At 45.7% G+C, this 25,152-nt stretch overlaps 1 protein-coding gene across 5 annotated transcripts in view; it reads left to right on the forward strand.

Annotated features, from left to right (window-relative positions):
* GCK (glucokinase) overlaps nucleotides 1-25,152 on the forward strand; it is a 94,282-nt gene that overhangs the window by 63,549 nt on the left and 5,581 nt on the right. For 3 of the 5 annotated variants that reach the window (XM_075601724.1, XM_075601725.1, XM_075601723.1), the window contains 6 exons: nucleotides 5,253-5,415; nucleotides 7,748-7,902; nucleotides 15,978-16,097; nucleotides 17,493-17,588; nucleotides 20,957-21,056; nucleotides 21,260-21,443. In XM_075601724.1, coding sequence (XP_075457839.1) covers nucleotides 5,307-5,415; nucleotides 7,748-7,902; nucleotides 15,978-16,097; nucleotides 17,493-17,588; nucleotides 20,957-21,056; nucleotides 21,260-21,443 — 764 coding nt within the window. In that variant the 5' untranslated portion in view covers nucleotides 5,253-5,306. Of the gene's footprint in view, nucleotides 1-3,313; nucleotides 3,992-5,248; nucleotides 5,416-7,747; nucleotides 7,903-15,977; nucleotides 16,098-17,492; nucleotides 17,589-20,956; nucleotides 21,057-21,259; nucleotides 21,444-25,152 lie in introns of those variants that run through there. The other 2 variants (XM_075601722.1, XM_075601721.1) reach the window with 2 other exon arrangements.

Consider the following 25,152-nt stretch of genomic DNA (forward strand, 5'->3'; position numbering starts at 1 on the left):
TTGTATTCTGAATTTGTTTTTATTTTTCATGTTTTTATTAAAGATAGTTTTTACCCCCCAGACATTAGTGTCTTTTATTTGTTAAACCCCACCTTCACCATCGGTGACTACAAGAAAAAAGAACAAGATACCGCTAGAAGTGTGTACTCACACTGGCCCGTGTGAGTATTGTGATATATTTATTATTAATACCTTCATACCCTACCCTTTCATTACCTGATATTGATTTGGGCAACTTCTTTAGAACAAGATACCAAGATAGGATTACACTCACACTAGCCCGTGTGAGTGCTAAACTATATTATATAGAATACAAATCTTGGTGGTTTATAAACACACCATTCCCCCCCCCCTCATTGACGTGTGTACAATTATATGTGTTAACCCTATCCTCCTTTTTGTTTACACGAGAGGAAATTTCCCCTGGAGCGGCACTGTGAACCAAAGAAGGAAGTGGACTGTAAAATAAGAAGAAGAACCAGCATCACAAGAAGAAAAGCCTCATCAGAAGCACAAGGGGATTCCTAAAGAAACTCTGATGCGACTGGGCTTACACAAGGCCGTGTAAGTCTTATATACCTTTATTCCACTTTTACACCAACACACATACACTCATGTGTGTCCACCCTCCCAATTAGACATTAGACACCTGAGCTACCACACCTACTCAGGTTACAATTGCTTCACCTTAGAAAAAAGTAACTATTAGTTATATAACACTGCCTGTTTCCGACCATTGTGCTCCCCCATCTTTTCTGTATTCCTTGTAGTTTTTGGCTGGTTTCCTCAATGTAGCAACCTTGGTCACATTTGTTGCACTGAATCATATACACTATATTTCTGGATGTGCAGCTGTATGATCCTTTAACATTGAATGTTCTATGGTTGTGACTGGCTGTGGGATCTTGGCAAATGTGTTTGCAGAGTTTGCAGCGTTTGTTGCTGCACGGGTTTGTGCCATTATCTATGTCTTTAAAATCGTTGTGAAGTTTTCTGCTGACTAATTTCTGTTTGAGGTTTGGTGGTTGCCGGAATGCAAGAATGGGAGGTTTGGGAAAGATTTCTTTAATGTCGCATCCTCTGTTGTATATATATAAAACAAACAGAAGCGCAAGCTCCATAGCATGTAACTGTTTAAACAAAAGAGTACATTTATTAAAAAAACTGCAGCCCAAAGGAAATGCACTTACAGGATTAAAAAAAGCAACCAAACGTGGGAGAGAAATCTCTGTGTGTAGTCATCTGCGGGGGTGAGAGGGTCCCAGGTAGGCATGGTACATCTGCACAGCTTGTAGCCACCACCAACTCCTGTGATCTTACTAGCTGCATTTTCAAGCGCTGGCAACTATCCCATGCAGGAGCAGAGGACATGGAGGCACTGATTGACTCAGTCTCCTGGCGCCAACTTGTGACAGGAGTTGGTGGTGGCTACAAGCTGTGCAGATATACCATACCTACCTGGGACCCTCTCATCCCCGCAGATGACTACACACAGAGATTTCTCTCCCACGTTTGGTTGCTTTTTTTAATTCTGTAAGTGCATTTCCTTTGGGCTGCAGTTTTTTCATAAATGTACTCTTTTGTTTAAACAGTTACATGCTATGGAGCTTGCGCTTCTGTTTGTTTTTTGATGCGTAGTGGTTGGCTATACCACTTTTATCTGAAGCTGCAAAGACACTTCCTGGATCATCAATTGGGACCTTTATCTCTCTGGATTTTTCAAGTGGAACATTTATTTTGGACTTTGTTTATGGTTTGAAGTTATATGTAGTTAAAAGTGTGTTGATTTTTATTGATTCATATAATTTATTATCATTATTCTATATATATTGTCACTATTATCCACCTGAGCGCTACTTAATTTTGTGTTGGTCTTATGTGTGTGTGTGTGTGTGTGTGTGTGTGTATATGTAACACACTTTCCCCCAACCCCTTGGGAGATGTGTAGCTACAGCGTATGTGTGGTGCAATACCTGTGGCTCACAAGAGTGCTGAGCCTCCGTTGCTGGGAACCTGGGGCGCACCTGGATCGGTGCTCGGTAGTGCCTCCACCTGTATAGAATTCTATATGTAGAATAACCCAGTTACAGGACACATAATAAAGAGTACACACAGGGTCACGCAGAACAAGTTTGCTATATAGCGCTAAATAATGGTTACAGCTACCCACCAGGCCTCGCACGGCCATAACCCCTCACCATGTTCCCAACACTGTGACCTCACCCCTGTAGTGGTTACTACAAAGTACTGTGGTGTCCCTGGGCACTATTGTGTGTACAGTTGGTGCACTTGGAGTACCTGCCCAGGTGCTCCTGCACCCAGGTATGGCCAGAAGATGAAGCGGATCCACTGATCCCAGCGATGTTGGCATAGCCTCCGCCTCTACATTGGGTGGTATCCCGCGTGGATGGTGCCACCATGAAGAATGTCTCTTTACTGTAGATGGTGATCTGATATCTGATCCCAGACTACGAGATGCCAGGATAAAGCTGCGTCCTGTCTGTATCCCTCACAATGTCACTACAGGGCAGTGTCCCTATCTATCGGCCTGTCCCTGCAGTAACCACAAGCTGAGGGGAGTCGGGGGCCTAGCTGGGGCTTAAGGAGGACTCTGGCATAGTACAGGGGTCACTGACACCCTGCACATGCACACCCTACCCTTCTACTGTCCCAGCTCCGACTGGATATGCTCCTTAAGGCACCAAATGTAACAACTATAGTCCTCTGTGAATCCTGCAGCCCTATTGGCTGTTTCTCTCCATCTGACTAGCAGCCCCTGGGGCTACTGGGATTGTAGTTCCCTTGCGGGACTTACAATACGCATGTGCACGCTTATTCAAGATGGTGGCTTCCTGCAAAGAGAGCCGCCAGGGACCTCAGGAGACTCGGTCGCCTCGCCTGACTGACCGCGATGTCGGCAACTACTTCCCACACCTGTCCATACTTCCCCGCAACCACCCGCGCAACCACCAGATGCACCCATCGCCGCAGTGGCGGTAAGGGCTTACGGGGGACCAGGGGGACCCGGGTTATATATATATATAATTATGTTTGTGTATACATACATACATACATAATGCATGTGTGTCTCTGTGGACCCCGGCTTTGTGTTCTCAGCAGTTCTGCGATGGTGAGAGGGACACAGCACAGATTATTAAGTAGTGTATAAGTTACTGATTAACTCCTGCACTTCCAGAGGCAGCACCAAGCAGTACAGTACTGCTGTGTGAAGCAGCAATATATGAGAGCTGAGATACCCATCGCTACAGGGAGGGAGTCTTATGATGACATTCCTTCTCTGCTCCCTTCTTTCCTCTTCCTGTCTCTCCACATTCCACATGACTTTCCCTCTGCTACTCTCACTTTGTATCCCCCTTTCCTTCTCTCGCTCTCTCTCTCCGCCCTCTCTCCCTCCCTCTCTCGCACCATCCCATGAACCCTTTATCAAGTTCAACTGGGAACTGCTCCTGACCAACAGCAAATAGACAGCACATACTGTATACCAGAGTAACAGAGAGAGACAGACACAGGATATATACCACTGAGAGACGGACACAGGGTATAGTGTACAGTATTTGCCACTGACAGACAGACACAAGGTATATACAACTGAGAGACAGACATAAAGACAGATACAGCGTATATACCACTGAGAGACAGACACAGAGCATGTACCACTGAGAGACAGAAAGACAGACATAGGGTATATACCACTGAGAGACGGGCACAGGGCATGTACCTCTGAGTGACAAACAGAAAGACAGACACTGTATATATACCGCTGAGAGAGTCAGTGGCAGACACAGGGTATATAGCACTGACAGAGTCAGTGGCAAACACACAGTCACAGGTTGACATACACTGACACACAGACCTTTGTAAAGTGCCCTTGAGACCCAGAGGAACGCACACACTGTGCCTCTTTAACCCCCTCTATGTCGTGTTGTGGACCCTCTATATAGAAGGCATGGAACAGTCTGTGCAGCATGAGGTAAGATGCCTGTGCAGGAGAGAGCTGTCAAACCTATAACGTGAGCATGTCACGTGCACTGTTATATGGAAGAGGGGAGCTGCTGGGTTACACATTGGGGGCCTGGAGACTGGAGGTCTGCCAGAGGACCTCTCTATGGCCTTCAATACTGACTTTACCCCCTTATCTGAATTTGTTTTGCGAGAATCAATCATATTCTGCAGAGCACTGACTTTTATTGGACGCTAAGTCTAAAGTATTGCCATTTGAAGGGTTAGGCACTGCCTTTGTGTGATGGGGAGCCTGGCTGAACCTGTGCTGTGTATATATGTCATGGTAAAGCGGTGTGTGTGAGGGGGAGGCTGACAATACCTCTGCCCATACTGTGCCTGTGTGTATGTCATGGTGTATGTATGTCATGTTGTAGTTGTGTGTGTGAAGGGGAGGCTGACACTGCCCGTGGTATGTATGTCATGGTGTAGTAGTGTGAATATATAGTAGGAAAGGCTTACACTGCCACTGCCCACGCTGTTTCTGTGCTGGTTATACATGTCATCATGTCATGGTGTAGTAGTGTGTGAGGGGGGCCTGGCATTGCTTCTGCCAACACTATACCTGTGCTGTGTAAACATTTCCTGGGGTAGTAGTGTGAGGGGAGGCTGACACTTTCGCTGCCCATGCTGTTCCTGTGTTGTGTGTATACATATCATGGTGTAGTAGTGTGTGTGAGGTGGAGATTTACACTGCCCGTTCTGTGTATGTATGTCATGGTGTAATAGTATATATTAGGAAAGGCTGACACTGCCGCTGTCCACACTGTACCTGTGCTGTGTATACATGTCATGGTGTAGTAGTGTGTCACGGGGAGGCTGGTATTGCCTATGCCTGCGCTGTACCTGTGCTGTGTATACATGTCCTAAATGTACTAGTGTGTATGTGTGAGGGGGATGCTGGCATTCCGCTGCCCATGCTGTATCTGTGCTGTGTATAGGGCCAGGACATGTTACATGGAGTTATTGATCAGCACTCATAGTCACAACCCTGTCTCTGACCCCCTGAAGGGGTCATTTTTCAGCACTGACCCCAAATCCCAGCCACGTTCTACACAATGCATAATAACAACTAGTACAGTGTAGACTGTGTACACAGTGCTGTATATAATGTATATATAGAATTATCACTCGCACCTATTAATGTATTGCCCCATCCTCTTTCACCCTCTTCTTGCCCTCCCCTCTCTCCTTTTCCTCGCTGTCCCTCCTCCCCTTCCCTCCTGAGACAGGTGGATCAAATCCTGTCTGAATTCCGACTGCAGGAGGAGGATTTGCATGTGCTGATGTGTCGGATGCAGAGTGAGATGGAGCGGGGGCTGCGCCTGGAGACAAACGAGGAAGCCAGCGTCAAAATGCTGCCCACCTATGTGCGCTCCACACCTGACGGCTCTGGTGAGAGGCCTGGGGGCAGTGTCACACACACACACACACACAATGTAGCATGCGGAGGGTAAATACCATGGCACAGTAAAGGTATTTTGTGGCACAGTGAGGGTGTGTTCTGTGCCAAGAGGTACATTGCACGGCACAGGGTATATTCCGTGTCATTGCCCTCTGGGTTCACTCAGGTCTTGCCAATATATTAGGTTTTTCCTGCCACCAGGCTTTAGCAGTAATGAGATGTTCCGATGTCATCATTTGACTGGGAATGTATCATTGAGCACGCTCTGAAAACAAACACAGGCAGTTCAAACAGAGAATTCGGGTGTGCACATCTTCCTGTGTCCTTCACCCTTCCTAAAAACTACAGTCACCTGTTATTTGTAATATTTAAATTCTGTTCCCCTTGCAGTCGTTTATTTATTTTAGACTTTTTTCGACAAGAATGTCCATGCGTGTACTGTAACTGCAGCCAGCCACCTCAGAACCACCCAGTGACACTGCCACCGTGCCAACTGTATTACAATCGTTATTATTATTGCACTCACACTAAGGGTCCTATTTATTAACCGGCAAGGGTGGAGTTTTTCGTGAGAAAACCAGCAACTGCGCACAAAGACACATCTCGCACGTTTGAAGGAGCAATTCATGCCCCTTTTTTTTATTTATACATTTTTAACATAGGATTGAAGCAGGGCGTCTCCGGAGCTGAACCCTGTTAACTTCAGCTCCGGGGACCCCCTGCTTCCCGAGATAAATACCTTGAAAAGGGGTGCCAGTATCTCTCCAAAGTTTAAAGCAGCTCCTGTGTCACGTGGGCCAATAGGAAGCCGAACCTGATAACGTGACCGCTTCTTACCCCGCTGGGCACCGGAGCTTTAAAACGCCGCCATTACATGAACCCTGCTAGCCGAGTGGAGCAGCTTCAGGCACCCCATAAAGAGGTATCTCCGGAAGCATGCTTGGATTGCCTCTTTAAACCCTGCGATTAAATGATTTTTGTTATGTAGCATGCGAGTGAGATTTATTGTAGAAACTTTTTGCATAGATAATTCTTATTAACCTGTACAGTGCCCTTATAGTGTACCAGGTACTACATGGGCACCTGTTCCTTGTTTTGGGGGCAGACTGAGCCGACCACTCCAAAGTAGTGGCCAGCCCAATCGAAACGAAAGTGGATTTCCCTCCATTTCTGTCTCCGGCATCCGAGGCCTGATGCGGTCATGTGATTGCAGCCGGAGCAATCACATGACCCAGAAGTGCCCGAGGTTCTGGAGCACTCTGGTGTTGTCAGACCCCCAGCACTGCAAATATGGCAAGAAGTCGCCATCTTTATCATGACACATTTGTTTTGGGGCGATTTTGCACAGTTTTATTTAACACTTTAATGAATAGGCCTCTACGTATGTGTCTGCATTTCCAGACCCCTGAAAATGGCCATTCTGCATGAAATAATGATACTGAGTATATCTATCCGCTTTACATCTTCCAAAAATGCCCGTGTTAGGTTATGTAATGCTGATGAGTATGTTTATACAGTCAGTCTGAGCATCTTTATAGACTTCCAGTCTCCAGAGAATGCACATATTGCACTATACAATCACACTGAGTATCTCTCTATAATTCTTGTTCCCTTAAATTGACTAATCTGCACTGTATTAATACTGAGTATCTGCTTTGTATATAAGTGACCCTCTTAGTCACAGATGTTCAGCACTATCCTGTATATAACCCCTGCCCCGCCCAAATACCTCCCCCTCTACACTGTCACATGTTACTGCTAGGACATGCCCATACACTATCTGCAGCTGATAAGATCTGAATTTGGAGATAACGTACCCTATTGGTACGAAACACGTTGGAAGGCCCTTGTACCTCCTTTTTAGTTATGTTTTTTGAATAAATCATTTTTTATTACCATTTTGGACCCTTTGGCTGTGTGCTGCATCCTATGTTGTTCTATGACGTGAAATTAAACATGATTACTAAACCATTCCTGTGTGACACAGCCCCATGCACAAGGAAAGGAAAATAAATTAAATGTATATTCTAACTTTTCAATGAAACACATTGAGGCTGATTCATCAAGCACCGGTACAGGTTAATGCACCCGATCCAGAGTTAACTCCCATTGAATTAAAGTGGAGTTAGTGCTGTGTCAGGTGCGCTAACCCGTACTGGCACTGTATGAATCTGCCCGATTGTGTCAAAGCAAATGACACTTTGTGATGACAAACAGACCTGGCACTCAAGGACTTAACCTCACCTACTCGCACTGCTCTCTGAGGCAATAAGGCACCTCAAAAGTCAACTCTGTTCATGTGTCTCTCTCTGACCCCTCCAGAGGTGGGTGACTTCCTGGCGCTGGATCTCGGTGGCACTAACTTCCGTGTCATGTTGGTGAAGGTTGGTGAGGACGTGGAGGGACAGTGGAGGGTGGAGACAAAGCACAAGATGTATTCAATTCCAGAGGATGCCATGACGGGGACTGCGAAGATGGTGAGACACGGATTTTCCTTCCCACTGCATAGGGGAGCGGTGGGGTTTGGAGCCTGTTCTCTCCACCGCAGCGTGACACGGTGACGCAGGCAGAGGGAACATGTGGGACACGGACTGTTCCACCCACTGCAGGGTGACAGTGACACAGATAGAGAGTAGGAAACATGGAGTCTTTCCTAAGCATTGCAGGGTGATACAGAGACTGCAAGGTGACACAATGACACATTCACATACCACAGGATAACACAGTGACACAGACAGCACAGGGTCAGGGCCGCTTTATACATTAGGCCGACTAGGCACAGTGCCAAGGGCCTACAATATTTAATTTGAAAAAATACCTAAACAAAAAAAAAATCACTAAATAAGAGAAAACAGCAAATTTTAATTTAAAATGCCTTCGAAGTATCGATACCTTTAAATATTGAAACAAAAAGTATCGATGCCAAATATCGCTAGTATCGAAAGAAACAAGCAAACGATGAAATTAGCATAAAAATTACTAAAAATATCGGACACACAGGCCTCTAGAAATAAGTGCCTAGGGCTTACGAAGGTCTTAAAACGGCCCTGCACAGGGTGACAGTGACACAGACACCACGTGATAGCATAGTAACATAGACAGCACAGGGTGACACAGTGATGCAGACACCATGGGGTGACTGTTGCAGGGACAATGCAACGAGACGAGGGTAGTCTGGAAAGGTTTCTTTATTCAGCCAGCAAAACAAGGAACAAAACTAACAGAGCTTTTCTTCAGCTTATATAAAGTTACGCAACATAAGTCCTGAGCAGGGCTTTGCTCCTTCTGTTCAAAGTCCAGAAAAGCAATTCAGCATAAACAAAAATGTCACAGAAAAAACAACTTTAAATCAAGCTGTTCTCTCTCCAGAGTTTCAGTGTATCTCCATAGTTCAGACATAAGAGAGAAGCCTGGGTTTTTAAAGCCCCTTAATGAGGCAGCTGGGACCTGGCTAATTAACCCAGCCTTTTCCCAGCTGAGTTTAACCAGGTCACTGCTGGACTGCAGACTTACACATACAGTAGGTCTGCCAGGCATAGGGCTGGTGTCTAAGGCCTCATCCAGGGTGAGAGCGTGCTCGCTGGTGCTCGAGCGCCGTGATGTTAGGCGCTCATGTTGCTTGGAGGGCCATATACCACCTGGTCAACATAGCATTGGAGTCTTTCATTGAATGTAGCCACTTTAGTGGAGCATGATCCGTCACCATAGTAAAATGGACTCCCGCCAGATAAGGCCGCGCTTATAATCCCGGCGATGCGACATCGCGTCAAAAATAATGCATTGAATCCATTGCGTGTGCTTATAAGAGTGGCGCAACGGCTTGGTCGCGACCACTGGAAGTCAATTCAATTTGATTTTTTCAGTGACCGCAGCGTGACGTCAGCGTCGCCGGAACTATAAGCGCGGCCTAATGCCTCAAACCCTCAATTGCCCACTTCACTGCAAGGCACTCCTTCTCAATCACAGAGTCGTTTTTTCCCTCTGGAACAATTTCCTACTCAAAAAAGGATTGGGAGCTTGTCACGATAGCTTATGACAAGATATAATGAACACCAAATATCTGGGTTGAACTGAACGAGGCTTAGATATAATAAAATATAATTTATTCCTTAAATAAGGTGAACACATCAATATAGTACAATTAACAGACAAGAAGGTAACACTTACTTAGGGTTGGGGGATGGAGAAGTATCCGCTAGCAATTCTCCAGCAGTCCAGTGACATTCAAGATGGAATCAGAAGCACAAGTCCAGCAATCCAGTGACATTCAAGATGGTATCAGAAGCACAACTAAAAACTGTAGGGTTGACACAGTTTATATACCTGTGCAACCCTATTCTTAACATTGAACACAGCCTATTGGTGAACAATTATCTATATCCACTCTCTAATGTGGAGACACAGACTAACCGACTAACCCATGCCCTCAGGTAACAATTAGACTGGCAGAGTTTGTTGATTGACTAATACTTAATCCCTAGACATTGGGTAACAATCAAGGCAGTTACTTTTTGATCTTAGGCTACTCAGCCGTCTGCCCTTCATGACTTATTAGCCTAGCAAATGGCGTCTGCATTTTCAGAACAGATCCAAAATAAAATACATATACACTTTAATATTTACACATATTAATAAGTTCCATTCTGGTGGGCTCAGTGGGTCAGCCTTTGCCAGTTTTTAATGCCTACAGTGACTCCACATATTGGCCAAATATGAACTCTCTGTGACCTCCAGAACTGGAGATACAGAAATGCACTTTAAAACATTAAAATACATGCTTATAATGAAACATGGGAACAGGGGAACATACATTTTCAAGGTACAACAAGGTGCAAACCTCATCCCTGGACCGCAGTCCAGTTAACCCCTTGTCTCTCTGGTGAGGTCAGGGGATGGCCATATGGGGTGCAACCCCTTTAATACCGGGCCACCCCCTTTCTCCCTCTACAATGTTCTACCCCCTCAAACTGTTGTGACAGTACTGCCCCTAGCCCTATCATTGATGCATCTGTCTGCACGATTAAAGGCCTATTAAAATCTGGGCATATAAGGGCGGGACCCTCTGATAGACACCTTTTTACCTCCTTGAAGGCTCTCTGGCACTCCCTAGACCATACCATTTGTGTAGGGACACACTTTTTTGTGAGGTCTGTTAGTGGCGCTGTAACTTCAGAGTAATTAGGAATAAACCGCTGATAGTACCCTGCTAAGCCCAACAGAGAGCGTACCTGAGTGTTTGTTCAGGGGGTTGGAACTTCTTTCAGGGCACCAACCTTATTGGCCAGTGGCCTTACTTTTCCACCTCCCACTGAATAACCTAGGTATCTCGTTTTGGCCTTACCCAAGGCACATTTCTTAGGGTTGGCTGTGAGCCCTGTCTCTCTTAGAGAACTGAGGACAGCTTTCAAACTGTTTAGATGGGCCTGCCAGTGTTTACTGTAGATGACAATGTCATCTAGAAAGGCTGCGGCATAAGCCCTATGAGGTCTCAGCAGCTTATCCATTCGTCTCTGGAACGTGGCTGGGGCTCCATGCAGACCAAATGGCATTGTCACTAATAGGTAAAAACCCATTGGTGAGGCGAAGGCGGTTTTGCCCTTAACTCCTCTAAAGGTATTTTCGGTATCCTTTTGTGAGTTCAAGCATGGGCATCAATTAATTTGTCCACCCTTGGTTTCGGATACACATGAAACTTGGATACCACATTTACCTTTCGGAGGTCCACACAAAACCTTACCTTCCCATCCGGTTTAGGAACCATGACTATTGGACACTTCCTACGGTCCCACACATATTGAAGGGTATTCTTAGAAGGGGACCGCTGTTCCTCCCAGGACTCTTTCAGGAGGTCTAGGATACCACGGGGTTGGCAGTCATACAGGAGTTCAAATGGAGAGAATCCTGTGGGGGCCTGGGGAACTTCCCGCACTGCAAACAGCAGAAAGGGGAGAAGTTCATCCCAAGCTCTCTTTTCAGAGTCGACATACTTTTTAGAGTTTGGTTAAATCTTTCCACCAATCCGTCAGTCTGTGGATGGTAGACCGATGTCCAAACTGATTTGACTTCTAGTAACTTTAAGACACCCCGCATCAGTTTAGCCATAAAATTTGTCCCTTGGTCTGTCAACATAACCTGTGGAAGTCCAACCCCTGAGAACAGCTCCAACAATTTGTTGGCTACCTGCTTAGCAGTTGCTGTCCATAGGGGGAACGCCTCAGGATACCTTGTTGCATAGTCAACTATCACCAGAATAAACCTGTGTCCCTTGGCAGAGGGCTCTAGAGGTCCTAACAAGTCTACTCCAATCCTCTCAAAGGGAAATGAGACTAAGGAAAGAGGAACCAAGGTGGCTGGTCTTTGCCAGCTAACCAGCCAGAAGGGGCATTCAGGACATACCGCACCTTATTTAGCAATATCATTATGCATCCCTGGCCAAAAGAACCGGGACAAAATATGGTTCATGGTTTTGTCTCAACCGAGGTGACCACCCCAAGGGACAGTATGGGCTAGGGTGAAGACAGTTTTAACAAACACCTCGGGAACCAAAATGTGTCTGGTGACCTCCCCTGTTCACCCTATACAGAATATCATTTAGCAATTCAAAATGCGGGAACACCATCACCCCATCACCTGCCTTCAATACTTGTCATCGATTTTAACCAACTTCTCATATTGTCTGGCAAGGAGTGGGTCTTCCCTCTGCCTCTGGCAAAAAATCAGGGAGATACAGGTCTGGTAAATCTCCAGGCTCTCTCTCTCCCTCCTTCTGGCCATCCCCAGTCATTACCTGTGACTTCTGCCTATTAGTACGGACACCTTGAGTCCCAGATCACTGTAACCAGTCCTGTTTGTCACAGCGTTTTTGCTTCCAAGATTTTTGGTACCTGGTGTCTACTGGGGAATAGATCAGCAGAGAAGGGGAACAGTTTACCGGGCTTCTCCTGTATCAGAGGAGGCTCCTCCTGGGAGGGAACCAGTAAACTAGAGAAAAAGGGCCAGGGCAGGGAGCCAAGAATCAACTCATACTTCTAGCCTGGCCTTTCGACCCTTTACCCTTTACCTGTAGCAGGCTGTTGGCTGTCGAGTACTATTTTATATCCCCGTGTATACATTCTATGCTCCACGGAGAGTCATAGGAAAGCACTTCAGGTGGTAAAAGTTCCTTGACAACAAGGGTTTTCCCAGAGCCCGAATTCACAATAGCCTGGACGGATTTACCTCCAATCAGGACTGGCAGTAGCCAGGACGTGCAGCTTTCTCTGGGGAAGGTTGAGGCGACGGTCGTGCTGAAGGAACAATCTGTACGCACTCCATATGATGGTGGCCTGGTTTCCCACAGGTAGAACATGGAGAGGGCTCTCACACCGGAGGATAACGCATATACCGCTCTGCTGGACCAGATACTGAAGACCAGGAGTTGGATGGGTCTTGCGTATGACGTCCTCTAAAGTTTCTCTTTTTTGGCGATGAGCCGGTATCAGGAAGTAGACGAGGGTCTCGGCGGGGAAAGATGTCCAGACCTCTCCATTGCTGGAACGACTGCTCCTTCCATGGGACTTGGCGGTCGTGAGTGGAAGGGTTGTAGCTTACCCGCTGGTCCGTTCTCCAACTTTGGGCATTAGCCGGCGCTGGTGGAGTCTGAGCCACTCACTCTCCTGGTCCTCGGCGGCAAGGACGTTTTCAACGAGCTGGGCAGCCAAAGTTAGAGTTTTAGCTGCATGGCATTTTACCCAGGAGTGTGCGGGAGGGGTTATCACTGGTAGGAATTGCTCCAAAACAAATTGTTCAAGAATCGCCTCCTTAGTGCGCTGCTCAGGCTGTATCCACCGTGTACACAAGTCCAGGAAGCGCTGAGCTATGACCCAGGATCTGACCTTAGAGGTGTATTTCAAGTTCCGAAACTGCTGCCGGTAGGCCTCTGGGTCAGGCCTAAGTGATCCAGGATGGCAAATTTTACCTGGTTATAGTCCATGGCCTGATCCGCAGGTAGGCCCTGATATGAGGCCTGAGCTTCTCCTATGAGGAGCGGGGCCAAAGCGGTTGCCCAGCGATCTATAGACCAGCCCTGGGCCTCGGAAACCCTTTCAAATGTTAACAGGAAAGCCTCTGTGTCCTCGGCCGGACTCATTTTCCTCCGGAGAACCAGGGGTTTGTTCTGAAGTTCGGGACCGGAAGACAAAGGGGACTGAACCAGTAGTTTGGCCATCCATTCATCCTGTGCTGCCTGCTGCTGGGATATGAGCTGGGCTTGCTGCTGCAGTAGGAGGTTTTGCTTTGCTTGTTTTTCCTCTCGCTCAGCATGCTGTTTGGCCTGTTCACACAGAAACTTTTAAAAATGTTCCATTTTTTTTTTTTTTGGTGTGGCCCTTTAGATGTAGAGGCTGCTCAGTATCCCACCTCTAACACCATATGTTGCAGGGACAATGCAACGAGTCGAGGGTAGTCTGGAAAGGCTTCTTTATTCAGCCAGCAAAAACATGGAACAAAACTAACAGAGCTTTTCTTCAGCTTATATAAAGTAACGCAACATAAGTCCTGAGCAGGTATTTGCCCCTTCTATTCAAAGTCCAGAGAAGCAATTCAGCATAAATAAGCAAAACTGTCACAGAAAAACGACCTTAAATCAAGCTGTTCTCCCTCCAGAGTTTCAGTGTATCTCCATACTTCAGACAGACCCAGGCAAAAGTGAGAAGCCTGTGTTTTTAAAGCCCCTTAACGAGGCAGCTGGAACCTGGCTAATTAACCCAGCCTTTTCCCAGATGAGTTTAACCAGGTCACTGCTGGACTGCAGACATACACATAGGTTGCCAGGCATAGGGCTGATGTCTTACATTCACCCTGTCACAGTGACACAGACACCACAGGGTGACACAGTGACACTGACACCGCAGGGTGACACACTAATACAAACACCGCAGGGTGACACAGTAATAAAGACACCACAGGGTGATACAGTAAGACAAACACCGCAGGGTGACACAGTAAGACAAACACTGCAGGGTGACACAGTAATACAGATACCGCAGGGTGACACAGTAATACAGACACCACAGGATGACACAGACACCGCAAGGTGACACAGTGACACAGACACCGCAGTGTGACACAGTGATACATACCACAGGATAACACCATGATACAAACACGACAGGATAACATAGTAAAACAGGCAGTGCAGGGTGACACAGTGACAAAGACAGCGCAGGGTGATACAGTGAGACAGACATCGCAGGGTGACAGTGACACAAACAGCGCAGGGTGATACAGTGACACAGACAGCGCAGGGCGACAGTGACATAGACAGCGCAGGGTGATACAGTGACACAGACAGTGCAGAGTGACAGTGAGACAGACAGCGCAGGGTGACAGTGACACAGACAGCGCAGGGTGACAGTGACACAGACAGCGCAGGGTGACAGTGACACAGACAGCGCAGAGCAACAGTGAAACAGACAGCGCAGGGTGATACAGTGACACAGACAGCGCAGGGTGACAGTGACACAGACAATGCAGGGTGACAGTGACACAAACAGCACAGGGTGATACAGTGACACAGACAGCGCAGAGCCACAGTGACACAGACAGCGCAGGGTGATACAGTGACACAGACAGCGCAGAGCCACAGTGACACAGACAGCGCAGGGTGATACAGTGACACAGACAGAGCAGGGTGATACAGTGACACAGACAGCGCAGGGTGATACAGTGAAACAGACAGCGCAGGGTGACACAGATAGTTCAGGGTGATAATGACACAGAAAGTGCAGGGTGATACAGTGAGACAGTGTTACGCTGTGCTCACCCCAAACTAGACAAGACCCCGGTACTGAGATGGTGCGCGTGAGTTCGGGAGCCCTCACAGACAGACAATGCAGGGGGATAGTGACACAGACATCGCAGGGTGACAGTGACACAGAGCGCAGGGTGATACAGTGACACAGACAGCGCAGGGTGATACAGTGAAGGAGACAGTGACACAGACATCGCAGGGTGACAGTGACACAGAGCGCAGGATGATACAGTGAGAGAGACAGCTCAGGGCGACAGTGACACAGACAGTGCAGGGCGACAGTGACACAGACAGTGCAGGATGACAGTGACACAGAGTGCAGGATGACAGTGACACAGAGTGCAGGATGACAGTGACACAGACAGTGCAGGATGACAGTGACACAGACAGTGCAGGATGACAGTGACACAGACAGTGCAGGATGACAGTGACACAGACAGCGCAGGGTGATACAGTGAGACAGACCGCACAGGGTGATACAGTGAGACAGACCACACAGGGTGACAGTGAAACAGACAGCGCAGGGTGATACAGTGAGACAAACAGCACAGGGTGACAGTGACACAGAGCACAGGGTGATATAGTGACACAGACAGCTCAGGGTGACAGTGACAGACAGCACAGAGTGACAGTGACACAGACAGCGCAGGGTGATACAGTGAGACAAACAGCGCAGGGTGACAGTGAAACAGACAGCGCAAGGGGACACCGTGACACAGACAGTGTAGGGTGACATCTTCCATTGCATTGTGCCTCCTACAGCTGTTTGATTACATTGCTGAGTGCATCTCTGATTACCTGGACCAGCAGAACATGAAGCACAAGAAGCTGCCGCTGGGATTCACCTTCTCCTTCCCTGTCAGACATGAGGACATCGACAAGGTGAACCCACCGCACAGGTGTTTTTTCATTTCACACTCACAGTACCACTGCTTTTTATTTTCACACTCACAGTACCACTGCTTTTTATTTTCACACTCACAGTACCACTGCTTTTTATTTTCACACCCACAGTACCACTCCTTTTTATTTTCACACCCACAGTACCCCTGCTTTTCATTTTTGCACCTGGTGTCCTTGCTTTTTATTTTCACACCCAGACAGCCACTGCTTTTTGTTCACATATGCACAATCCTACTTTCTTTTTAGGTGGATTACTTTAGAAAGCCTCTCCCCTTCTGTTTTACAGTACACATATTGCTTAAATCTTTCCAAAATACAGGCCAAAGAGCTTCACTCCAATGATTAAATCAGACACAGTGTCGCTAATTTTTATAAAGCCGTAAAAGTGAACTAAGGACAGTGACACGTTTCATTGGTCCCATGCAGCTGACTGACATCTTTGTTTTAAAATAATATAATGATCCTTTTTATTTTTTTAACATTTTTTTAACACTGGGCATGTTTGTCAGTCCTTAAAGCCTCAAGTAAATTGTTAGGCTTTGCTTTGTCTACTTTTTGCAAAGTAATTATAAAGCGATCCTTAGTCAGACAGATTAACAAAGTAGCTGATCTGATCTGAAGTCGGTGTTCCTGGAGAAAAGCAAAACATTCATTTTTCAGAAAACTAAGGCAATCACCTATTTTTTTCTCTTCATAATAATAATAATAATAATTGTTTGTTCTTTTATAGCGCTGCTGGTTTTACGTAGCGCTTTACAGAGACATTTTTGCAGACACAGTCACTGTCCCGTGGAGCTTACAATCTATATTTTTGGTACCTGAGGCACAGGGAGATAAAGTGATTTGCCCAAGGTCACTAGAAGCCAACACCTGGAATTGAACCAGGTTCCAAACATACAATTTCCCTATAAACAGATACAACATCAAGTGTGTCTGTGTGTGTATATATATATAAAATAAAATAGTTGTTAGGGATATATATATATATATATAGATATATATATAGATATATAGATATAGAGATATATATATATATATATATATATCTCTATATCTATATATCTATATATATATCTATATATATATATATATATATATCCCTAACAACTATTTTAGCAAACATTAAATTATACAAAATTAAATCATACACGTATACACTCTACATTTTTAAGGCGGTCACTTTAAGGGAGGTTCAATCTTTGCTAATGACCCCCATTACAATGAGAAGTTGTTAATATTTGTGACCCTCTGCATGGAATTGTCCCGTTAAGATATAAGGCACCTTACGGCCAGTTCACTTGAAGCACTGTTTAGTGAATGGGGTCCTAATTCTTTCCACCCACCAACTAGAACTGACTGGCCCTTTACCTGCAGGGAATTCTTTTGAACTGGACCAAAGGTTTCAAGGCATCGGGAGCCGAGGGAAATAATGTGGTGGGACTTCTGAGAGATGCTATCAAAAGACGCGGGGTGAGTGAGATACATATTAACAGAGCATCACAGGCTGAGATACATAGTAACAGAGCATCACAGGCTGAAACACATAGTAACAGCATCACAGGCTGAGACACATAGTAACAGAGCATCACAGGCTGAGATACATAGTAACAGAGCATCACAGGCTGAGATACGTAGTACATAAGATGCAGATAGTTTAAGGAGCGCACGATCCAGTGGGAGCAAGGAGAGGACCTCCGGTATCAAAAAATATATTAAACTTTTATTGAGTCATCATCTGAGATACATAGTAACAGAGCATCACAGGCTGAGACACATAGTAACAGCATCACAGGCTGAGCTGCATAGTACTAGAGCATGACTGGCTGAGACACACCGTAACAGAGCATCACGGGCTGAGATACATAGTAACAGAGCATCACAGGCTCAGACACACAGTAACAGAGCATCACAGGCTCAGACACACAGTAACAGAGCATCACAGGCTCAGACACACAGTAACAGAGCATCACAGGCTGAGATACATAGTAACAGCATCACAGATTGAGAATCATAGTAACAGAGCATGCCAGGCTGAGATACATAGTAACAGCATCACAGGCTGAGCTGCATAGTACTAGAGCATGACAGGCTGAGACACACCGTAACAGAGCATCACAGGCTCAGACACACAGTAACAGAGCATCACAGGCTGAGATACATAGTAACAGCATCACAGATTGAGAATCATAGTAACAGAGCATGCCAGGCTGAGATACATAGTACCAGAGCATCACATGCTGAGACACATAGTAACAGCATCACAGGCTGAGCTGCATAGTACTAGAGCATGACAGGCTGAGACACACCGTAACAGAGCATCACAGGCTCAGACACAAAGTAACAGAGCATCACAGGCTGAGATACATAGTAACAGCATCACAGATTGAGAATCATAGTAACAGAGCATGCCAGGCTGAGATACATAGTACCAGAGCATCACATGCTGAGACACATAATAACAGAGCATGACAGACTGAGATACATTGTAACAGCATCACAGGCTGAGACACATAGTAACAGAGCATCACAGGCTGAGACACATAGTAACAGCATCACAGGCTGAGAATCATAGTAACAGAGCATCACAGGCTGAGACACACAGGAACAGAACATCACAGGCTGAGATAAATAGTACCAGAGCATGACAGACTGAGATACATAGTACCAGAGCATCACAGGCCGAACTGCATACTACCAGAGCATCACACGCTGAGACACATAGTTACAGAGCATCACAGGCTGAGATACATAGTACCAGAGCATCACAGGCTGAACTGCATACTACCAGAGCATCACAGGCTGAGACACATAGTAACAGCATTACAGGCTGAGAATCATAGTAACAGAGCATCACAGGCTGAGACACATAGTAACAGCATCACAGGCTGAGAATCATAGTAACAGAGCATCACAGGCTGAGACACATAGTAACAGAACATCACAGGCTGAGATACATAGTACCAGAGCATGACAGACTGAGATACATAGTACCAGAGCATCACAAGCCGAACTGCATACTACCAGAGCATCACACGCTGAGACACATAGTAACAGAGCATCACAGGCTGAGATACATAGTACCAGAGCATCACAGGCTGAACTGCATACTATAAGAGCATCACAGGCTGAGACACATAGTAACAGCATTACAGGCTGAGCTGCATAGTACCAGAGCATCACAGGCTGAGCTGGGTAATACCAGAGCATCACAGGCTGAGCTGGTTAGTACCAGAGCATCACAGGCTGAGCAGCTTAGTACCACAGTATCACAGGCTGAGCTCCATAGTACCAGAGCATCACAGGCTGAGCTGCATAGTACCAGAGCATCACAGGCTGAGACACATAGTACAAGAGCATCACTGGCTGAGCTGCATAGTACCACAGCATCACAGGTTGAGCTGCATAGTACAAGAGCATCACAGGTTGAGCTGCATAGTACAAGAACATCACTGGCTGAGCTGCATAGTACCAGAGCATCACTGGCTGAGCTGCATAGTACAAGAGCATCACAGGCTGAGCTGCATAGTACCAGAGCATCACAGGCTGAGACACATAGTACAAGAGCATCACTGGCTGAGCTGCATAGTACCACAGCATCACAGGTTGAGCTGCATAGTACAAGAGCATCACAGGTTGAGCTGCATAGTACAAGAACATCACTGGCTGAGCTGCATAGTACCAGAGCATCACTGGCTGAGCTGCATAGTACCAGAGCATCACAGGCTGAGCTGCATAGTACCAGAGCATCACAGGCTGAGACACATAGTACAAGAGCATCACTGGCTGAGCTGCATAGTACCACAGCATCACAGGTTGAGCTGCATAGTACAAGAGCATCACAGGTTGAGCTGCATAGTACAAGAACATCACTGGCTGAGCTGCATAATACCAGAGCATCACTGGCTGAGCTGCATAGTACAAGAGCATCACACGCTGAGCTGCATAGTACCAGAGCATCACAGGCTGAGACACATAGTACAAGAGCATCACTGGCTGAGCTGCATAGTACCACAGCATCACAGGTTGAGCTGCATAGTACAAGAGCATCACAGGTTGAGCTGCATAGTACAAGAACATCACTGGCTGAGCTGCATAGTACCAGAGCATCACTGGCTGAGCTGCATAGTACCAGAGCATCACAGGCTGAGCTGCATAGTACCAGAGCATCACAGGCTGAGACACATAGTACAAGAGCATCACTGGCTGAGCTGCATAGTACCAGAGCATCACAGGCTGAGACACATAGTACAAGAGCATCACTGGCTGAGCTGCATAGTACAAGAGTATCACAGGCTGAGCTGCATAGTACAAGAGCATCACTGGCTGAGCTGCATAGTACAAGAGTATCACAGGCTGAGCTGCATAGTACCAGAGCATCACTGGCTGAGCTGCATAGTACCAGAGCATCACAGGTTGAGCTGCATAGTACAAGAGCATCACAGGTTGAGCTGCATAGTACAAGAGCATCACAGGTTGAGCTGCATAGTACAAGAGCATCACATTCTGAGCAGACGACCTGAGAGTTCAGGGTCCTGCTGGTACATGTGTTAATTATCTTCATTATCCAGTGGAAGAAAAAGTCCCAGGGCAATATTTGGCAAACATGTTTTACAGTAACTGGTAATCAGATCCAGAAGCTGATCAATTTGCCTATTTTATCCTGATCAATGAAACCTTTCGCAGATCAATACAATGTCTGGTATACCGTGATTAATCAGAACTCTTCGTGATCAATACTCTGCCTGGTTTAGCCTGACCAATCAGATCCCTCCTGGATGTGTTACTATATAACACCTGGTCTCTGTCATGTATGTAACCAAGTCTCTGGTCCCCTGCAGGATTTTGAGATGGATGTTGTTGCCATGGTGAATGACACAGTCGCTACAATGATCTCTTGTTACTATGAAGACCATCAGTGTGAAGTTGGCTTGATAGTGGGTGAGTAGTCACACTTTCTCTCACGCACCAAGTACATACATATACACATACACATGCACACACATACGTGTAAACATATAAATACATATACACACATTTACATACATTTACAACACACATATATAGTTCACAAATAAATTAACCTCTAGGGGGGTGGAATTAACAGCGGAGCTCTCGCTTTACCCTACCCCCTCTCCCCACAGGGACCGGCTGCAATGCGTGTTACATGGAGGAGATGCGCAATGTGGAGCTGGTGGAGGGGGAGGATGGACGCATGTGTGTGAACACGGAGTGGGGAGCGTTCGGGGACAGGGGGGAGCTGGAGGATTTCAGGCTGGAGTACGACAGAGTGGTGGACGAGGCTTCTGTAAATCCTGGTCAGCAGCTGTAAGCATACAAGGCCGTGACCCCATATGTCTGTGTCACTGTATCTCTATGCAGGGGATGGACCGACTACATATCTGGGCAGTTAATTGAGAGGGTTATTCCCTTTTTCAAAAGGATCGAGCAAACAGAAGAAGAAGTGGAGTATGTTTATATGTTAAAGATCTAAAAGCTATTATAAGGGAGGATGTTTATGAAGGGAATGATGAAAATGGATGAACCTTGTGGGTAGAAATTAGCAGTGAAGGTAAAAGTACAAAGAAAATGTTTGTAGGGATATGCTTTAAACCACCAAATATCTGTGAGTTTGAGGAAGCCAAAACACTTTTGCAAATGGAGAAGGCATCAAAACTAGGTCATGTTTGCATGATGGGCGATTTTAATTATCCAGACATATACTGGGGCAATGAGATTAGCATTACAACAAAAGGAAACAGGTTTTTGGGGGTGCTTAAAGACAGTTACATGACCCAAATTATTGAGGAACCAACCAGGAGAGGGGAAATACTGGATTTGGTAATATCAAACAATGTAGAAGTAATAAGAAATATCCAAGTCTGGAAACATTTGGGAAACGGTGATCTCATTTGAAATAAATTATCAAAGCCATATTACATGGGTTCAACAAAGACTTAAAATTTTGCAAAGGAAAATTTTAATAAACTGAGAAATAATCTGTGAGGAATAAATTGGGATGATGTTTTTGCAGGGGAAAATGTGGAAAATGAGCAGTCTAAACCAGCAGTGCGCAAACTGGGAGGCGCACCCCCCAGGAAGGGTGCTAGACTGACTGCAGGGGGCGTGGGGTTTACAGAGGCCCTGCGTGCTTCCCGAAGGCACTTAAATTAGGTGCCGGGGAAGCGGCGAGGGCCTCTGTAAACCTCACTTACCTTGGCTCCGGCGGCTTCTTAGACACGTCGCCATGGCAGCGCGGCAGCAAATGACGCTTCGAGGTCATGTGACGTCCCATGGCAACGTGACGTCATGACACCGGAGCCGAGGTAAGGGGGGGGGGGAGCGCGGAGAGAGGGGAACTGCCGGCAGGGTGGCGCAGGGAAAAAAGGTTTGTGCTCCCCTGGTCTAAACCAATGTGGCTAAATAAACAGGTAGGGGAGGAAATGGAAAAGAAGAGGCAGACGTTTAGATTCTTAAAGTCAGAAGGGACGGAGGCATCATCAGAATTATAAGCAATGTAACAAAAGTTGCAAAAGGGCAATCAAATAAGCAAAAATTGCAAATGTAAAAAGGATTGCAATAGAAAGTAAGATCAACCCTAAAACGTTCTTTAATTACCTTAATAACAAACAAAAAAAAAAAAATATTTGACCCTTTCAGTGTGAGATGGGTAGGAAAATTATTGGAGATAAGGAAAAGCAGAGGTATTAAACACATTCTTTGCCTCTGTATTTACCAGGGAAGAATCAACTGCAATAATAGTGCCGCAGGAGGAAGCCAATCGTTACATTAACTAACAATTTGGTTAACTGAGGAAGAAGTTCATAAGCTGCTTGATAAAATTAAAGTAAACAAGGCACCTGGCCCCGATGGCATACATCCAAGAGTTCTCAAGGAGTTAAGTTCAGTAATAGCCAAACCATTACATTCAATATTCAAGGACTCCATTTCCACAGGCTCGGTACCACAAGATTGGCGTAAAGCAGATGTGGTGTCTATATTTAAAAAGGGAGCTATATCACAACCGGCTTACAGGCTTACAGACCTGTAAGCCTTACTTCAATAGTGGGGAAACTACTTGAAGGTTTAATACGAGATAATATTCAGGAATATCTAATGGAAAACAAAATCATTAGTAATAGTCAGCATGGATTTATGAAGGATAGATCTTGCCAAACTAACCTTATTAGTTTCTTGAGGAGGTAAGTAGGAATTTAGACCAGGGTAATGCAGTTGATGTGGTCTACTTAGATACAGTTCCCCACAAGAGGATAGTGTACAAAATAAAGCAAATTGGACTCGGTAAAAATATTTGCACCTGTATTGAAAACTGGTTGAAGGATAGACAAGAGTTGTCGTAAATGGAACTTTTTCAGGTTGGGCTAAAGTTGTGAGTGGAGTACCTCAGGGATCGGTACTGGGACCCCTGCTTTTTAACTTGTTTATTAATAACCTTGAGGTTGGCATAGAGAGCAAAGTCTCTATCTTTGCTTATGACACCAAAGTGTGTAAGGTAATAGAATCAGAGCAGGATGTAATTTCTCTCCAGAAGGACTTGGACTTGGAAACGTGGGCAGGTAAATGGCAGATAAGGTTTAATACAGATAAATGTAAGGTTATGCATTTGGGAAACAAGAATAAATAGGTAACTTACAAATTAAATTGGGATACATTAGGAGAATCCTTGATGGAGAAGGATTTAGGAGTGCTGGTAGACAGCAGGCTAAGCAATAGTGCCCAAAGTCATGCAGTAGCTGCAAAGGCGAACAAGATCTTATCTTGCATTAAGCAGGGAATGGATGGAAAGGAAGTAAACATATTGTAATTATGCCCCTCTATAAAGCATTAGTAAGACCACACCATGAATATGAAGTACAGTTTTGGGCACCACTTCATAGAAAAAACATTATGGAACTAGAAAAACAGCAGAGAAGAGCCAACAAATTAATAAAGGGGATGGACAATCTAACTTATGAGGAGAGGCTAGCTAAATTAGATTTATTTTCATTAGAAAAGAAAAGCATCTAAGAGGGGATATAATAACTATATACAAATATATTCAGGGACAGTACAAGGAGCTTTCAAAAGGAGTATTCATCCCAAGGGCAGTACAAATCACACGGGGTTAAGGTTGGAGGAAAGGAAATTTCACCAGTAACAAAGGAAAGGGTTCTTTACAGCAGGGAAGTGCAAACTTTTTCTGCTGCGCACCCTGTCATACCTGTCTCGATGCACACGCCCCCCTCCCTGCCTTAGAGCTGCGTCAAATGACGCCACGGGCCATGTAACGTCACGTCACATGATCCGCAGCGTCATTTGACACGTGTGATGTCACATTTCATGACCCCACAGTTGCCATGGCGACGAGCCACAGAGCGTCTGCATCTGGGTCAGTAAAGAGTTGCAGAGGCCTCGCGATCCCCGGCATTTAATTTAAATGCCGAGGGGAAGAGCGCGGGGCCTCTGCAACCGCCCGCACCCCCCCCCCCAGCACAATCTCTCGCCCCCCAGTTTGCGCACCCCTCCTTTACAGTAAGGGCAGTTAAAATGTGAAATTCATTACCCATGGAAACTGTTATGGCAGATACAATAAATATCTTTAAAAAAAAAAGGTTGGGCATCTTTTTAGAAAGGAAAGGTATACAGGGATATAACTAATAATTAAACATGGGAAGGATGTTGATCCAGGAAGTTATCTTATTCACAATATTTGGAGTCAGAAAGGAATTTATTTTTCCTCCTATGAGACATCATTAGATGATATTTCATGGGGGTGTTCTGTTTCCCTTTCTCTGGATCAATATACTGAAAGCATAAAGTACTGTATCTATCGACTAAATTTAGCATAGGTTGATCTTGATGGACGTATGTCTTTTTTCTCTGTAAACCCCACGCCCCCTGCATTTTGCGCACCCCTGATGTAACATATCACATAGCTGCCTTCTGTCTGTGTCACTGGGTCAACCTGCGGTTGAAGGGACGACTCCATGTCACATAGATCCTTTCTGTGTCACCCTGCAAGGGAACCCTAGGTGTT

Source organism: Ascaphus truei, chromosome 5 (assembly GCF_040206685.1).
Source record: "Ascaphus truei isolate aAscTru1 chromosome 5, aAscTru1.hap1, whole genome shotgun sequence".
Classification (NCBI taxonomy): Eukaryota; Metazoa; Chordata; class Amphibia; order Anura; family Ascaphidae; genus Ascaphus; species Ascaphus truei.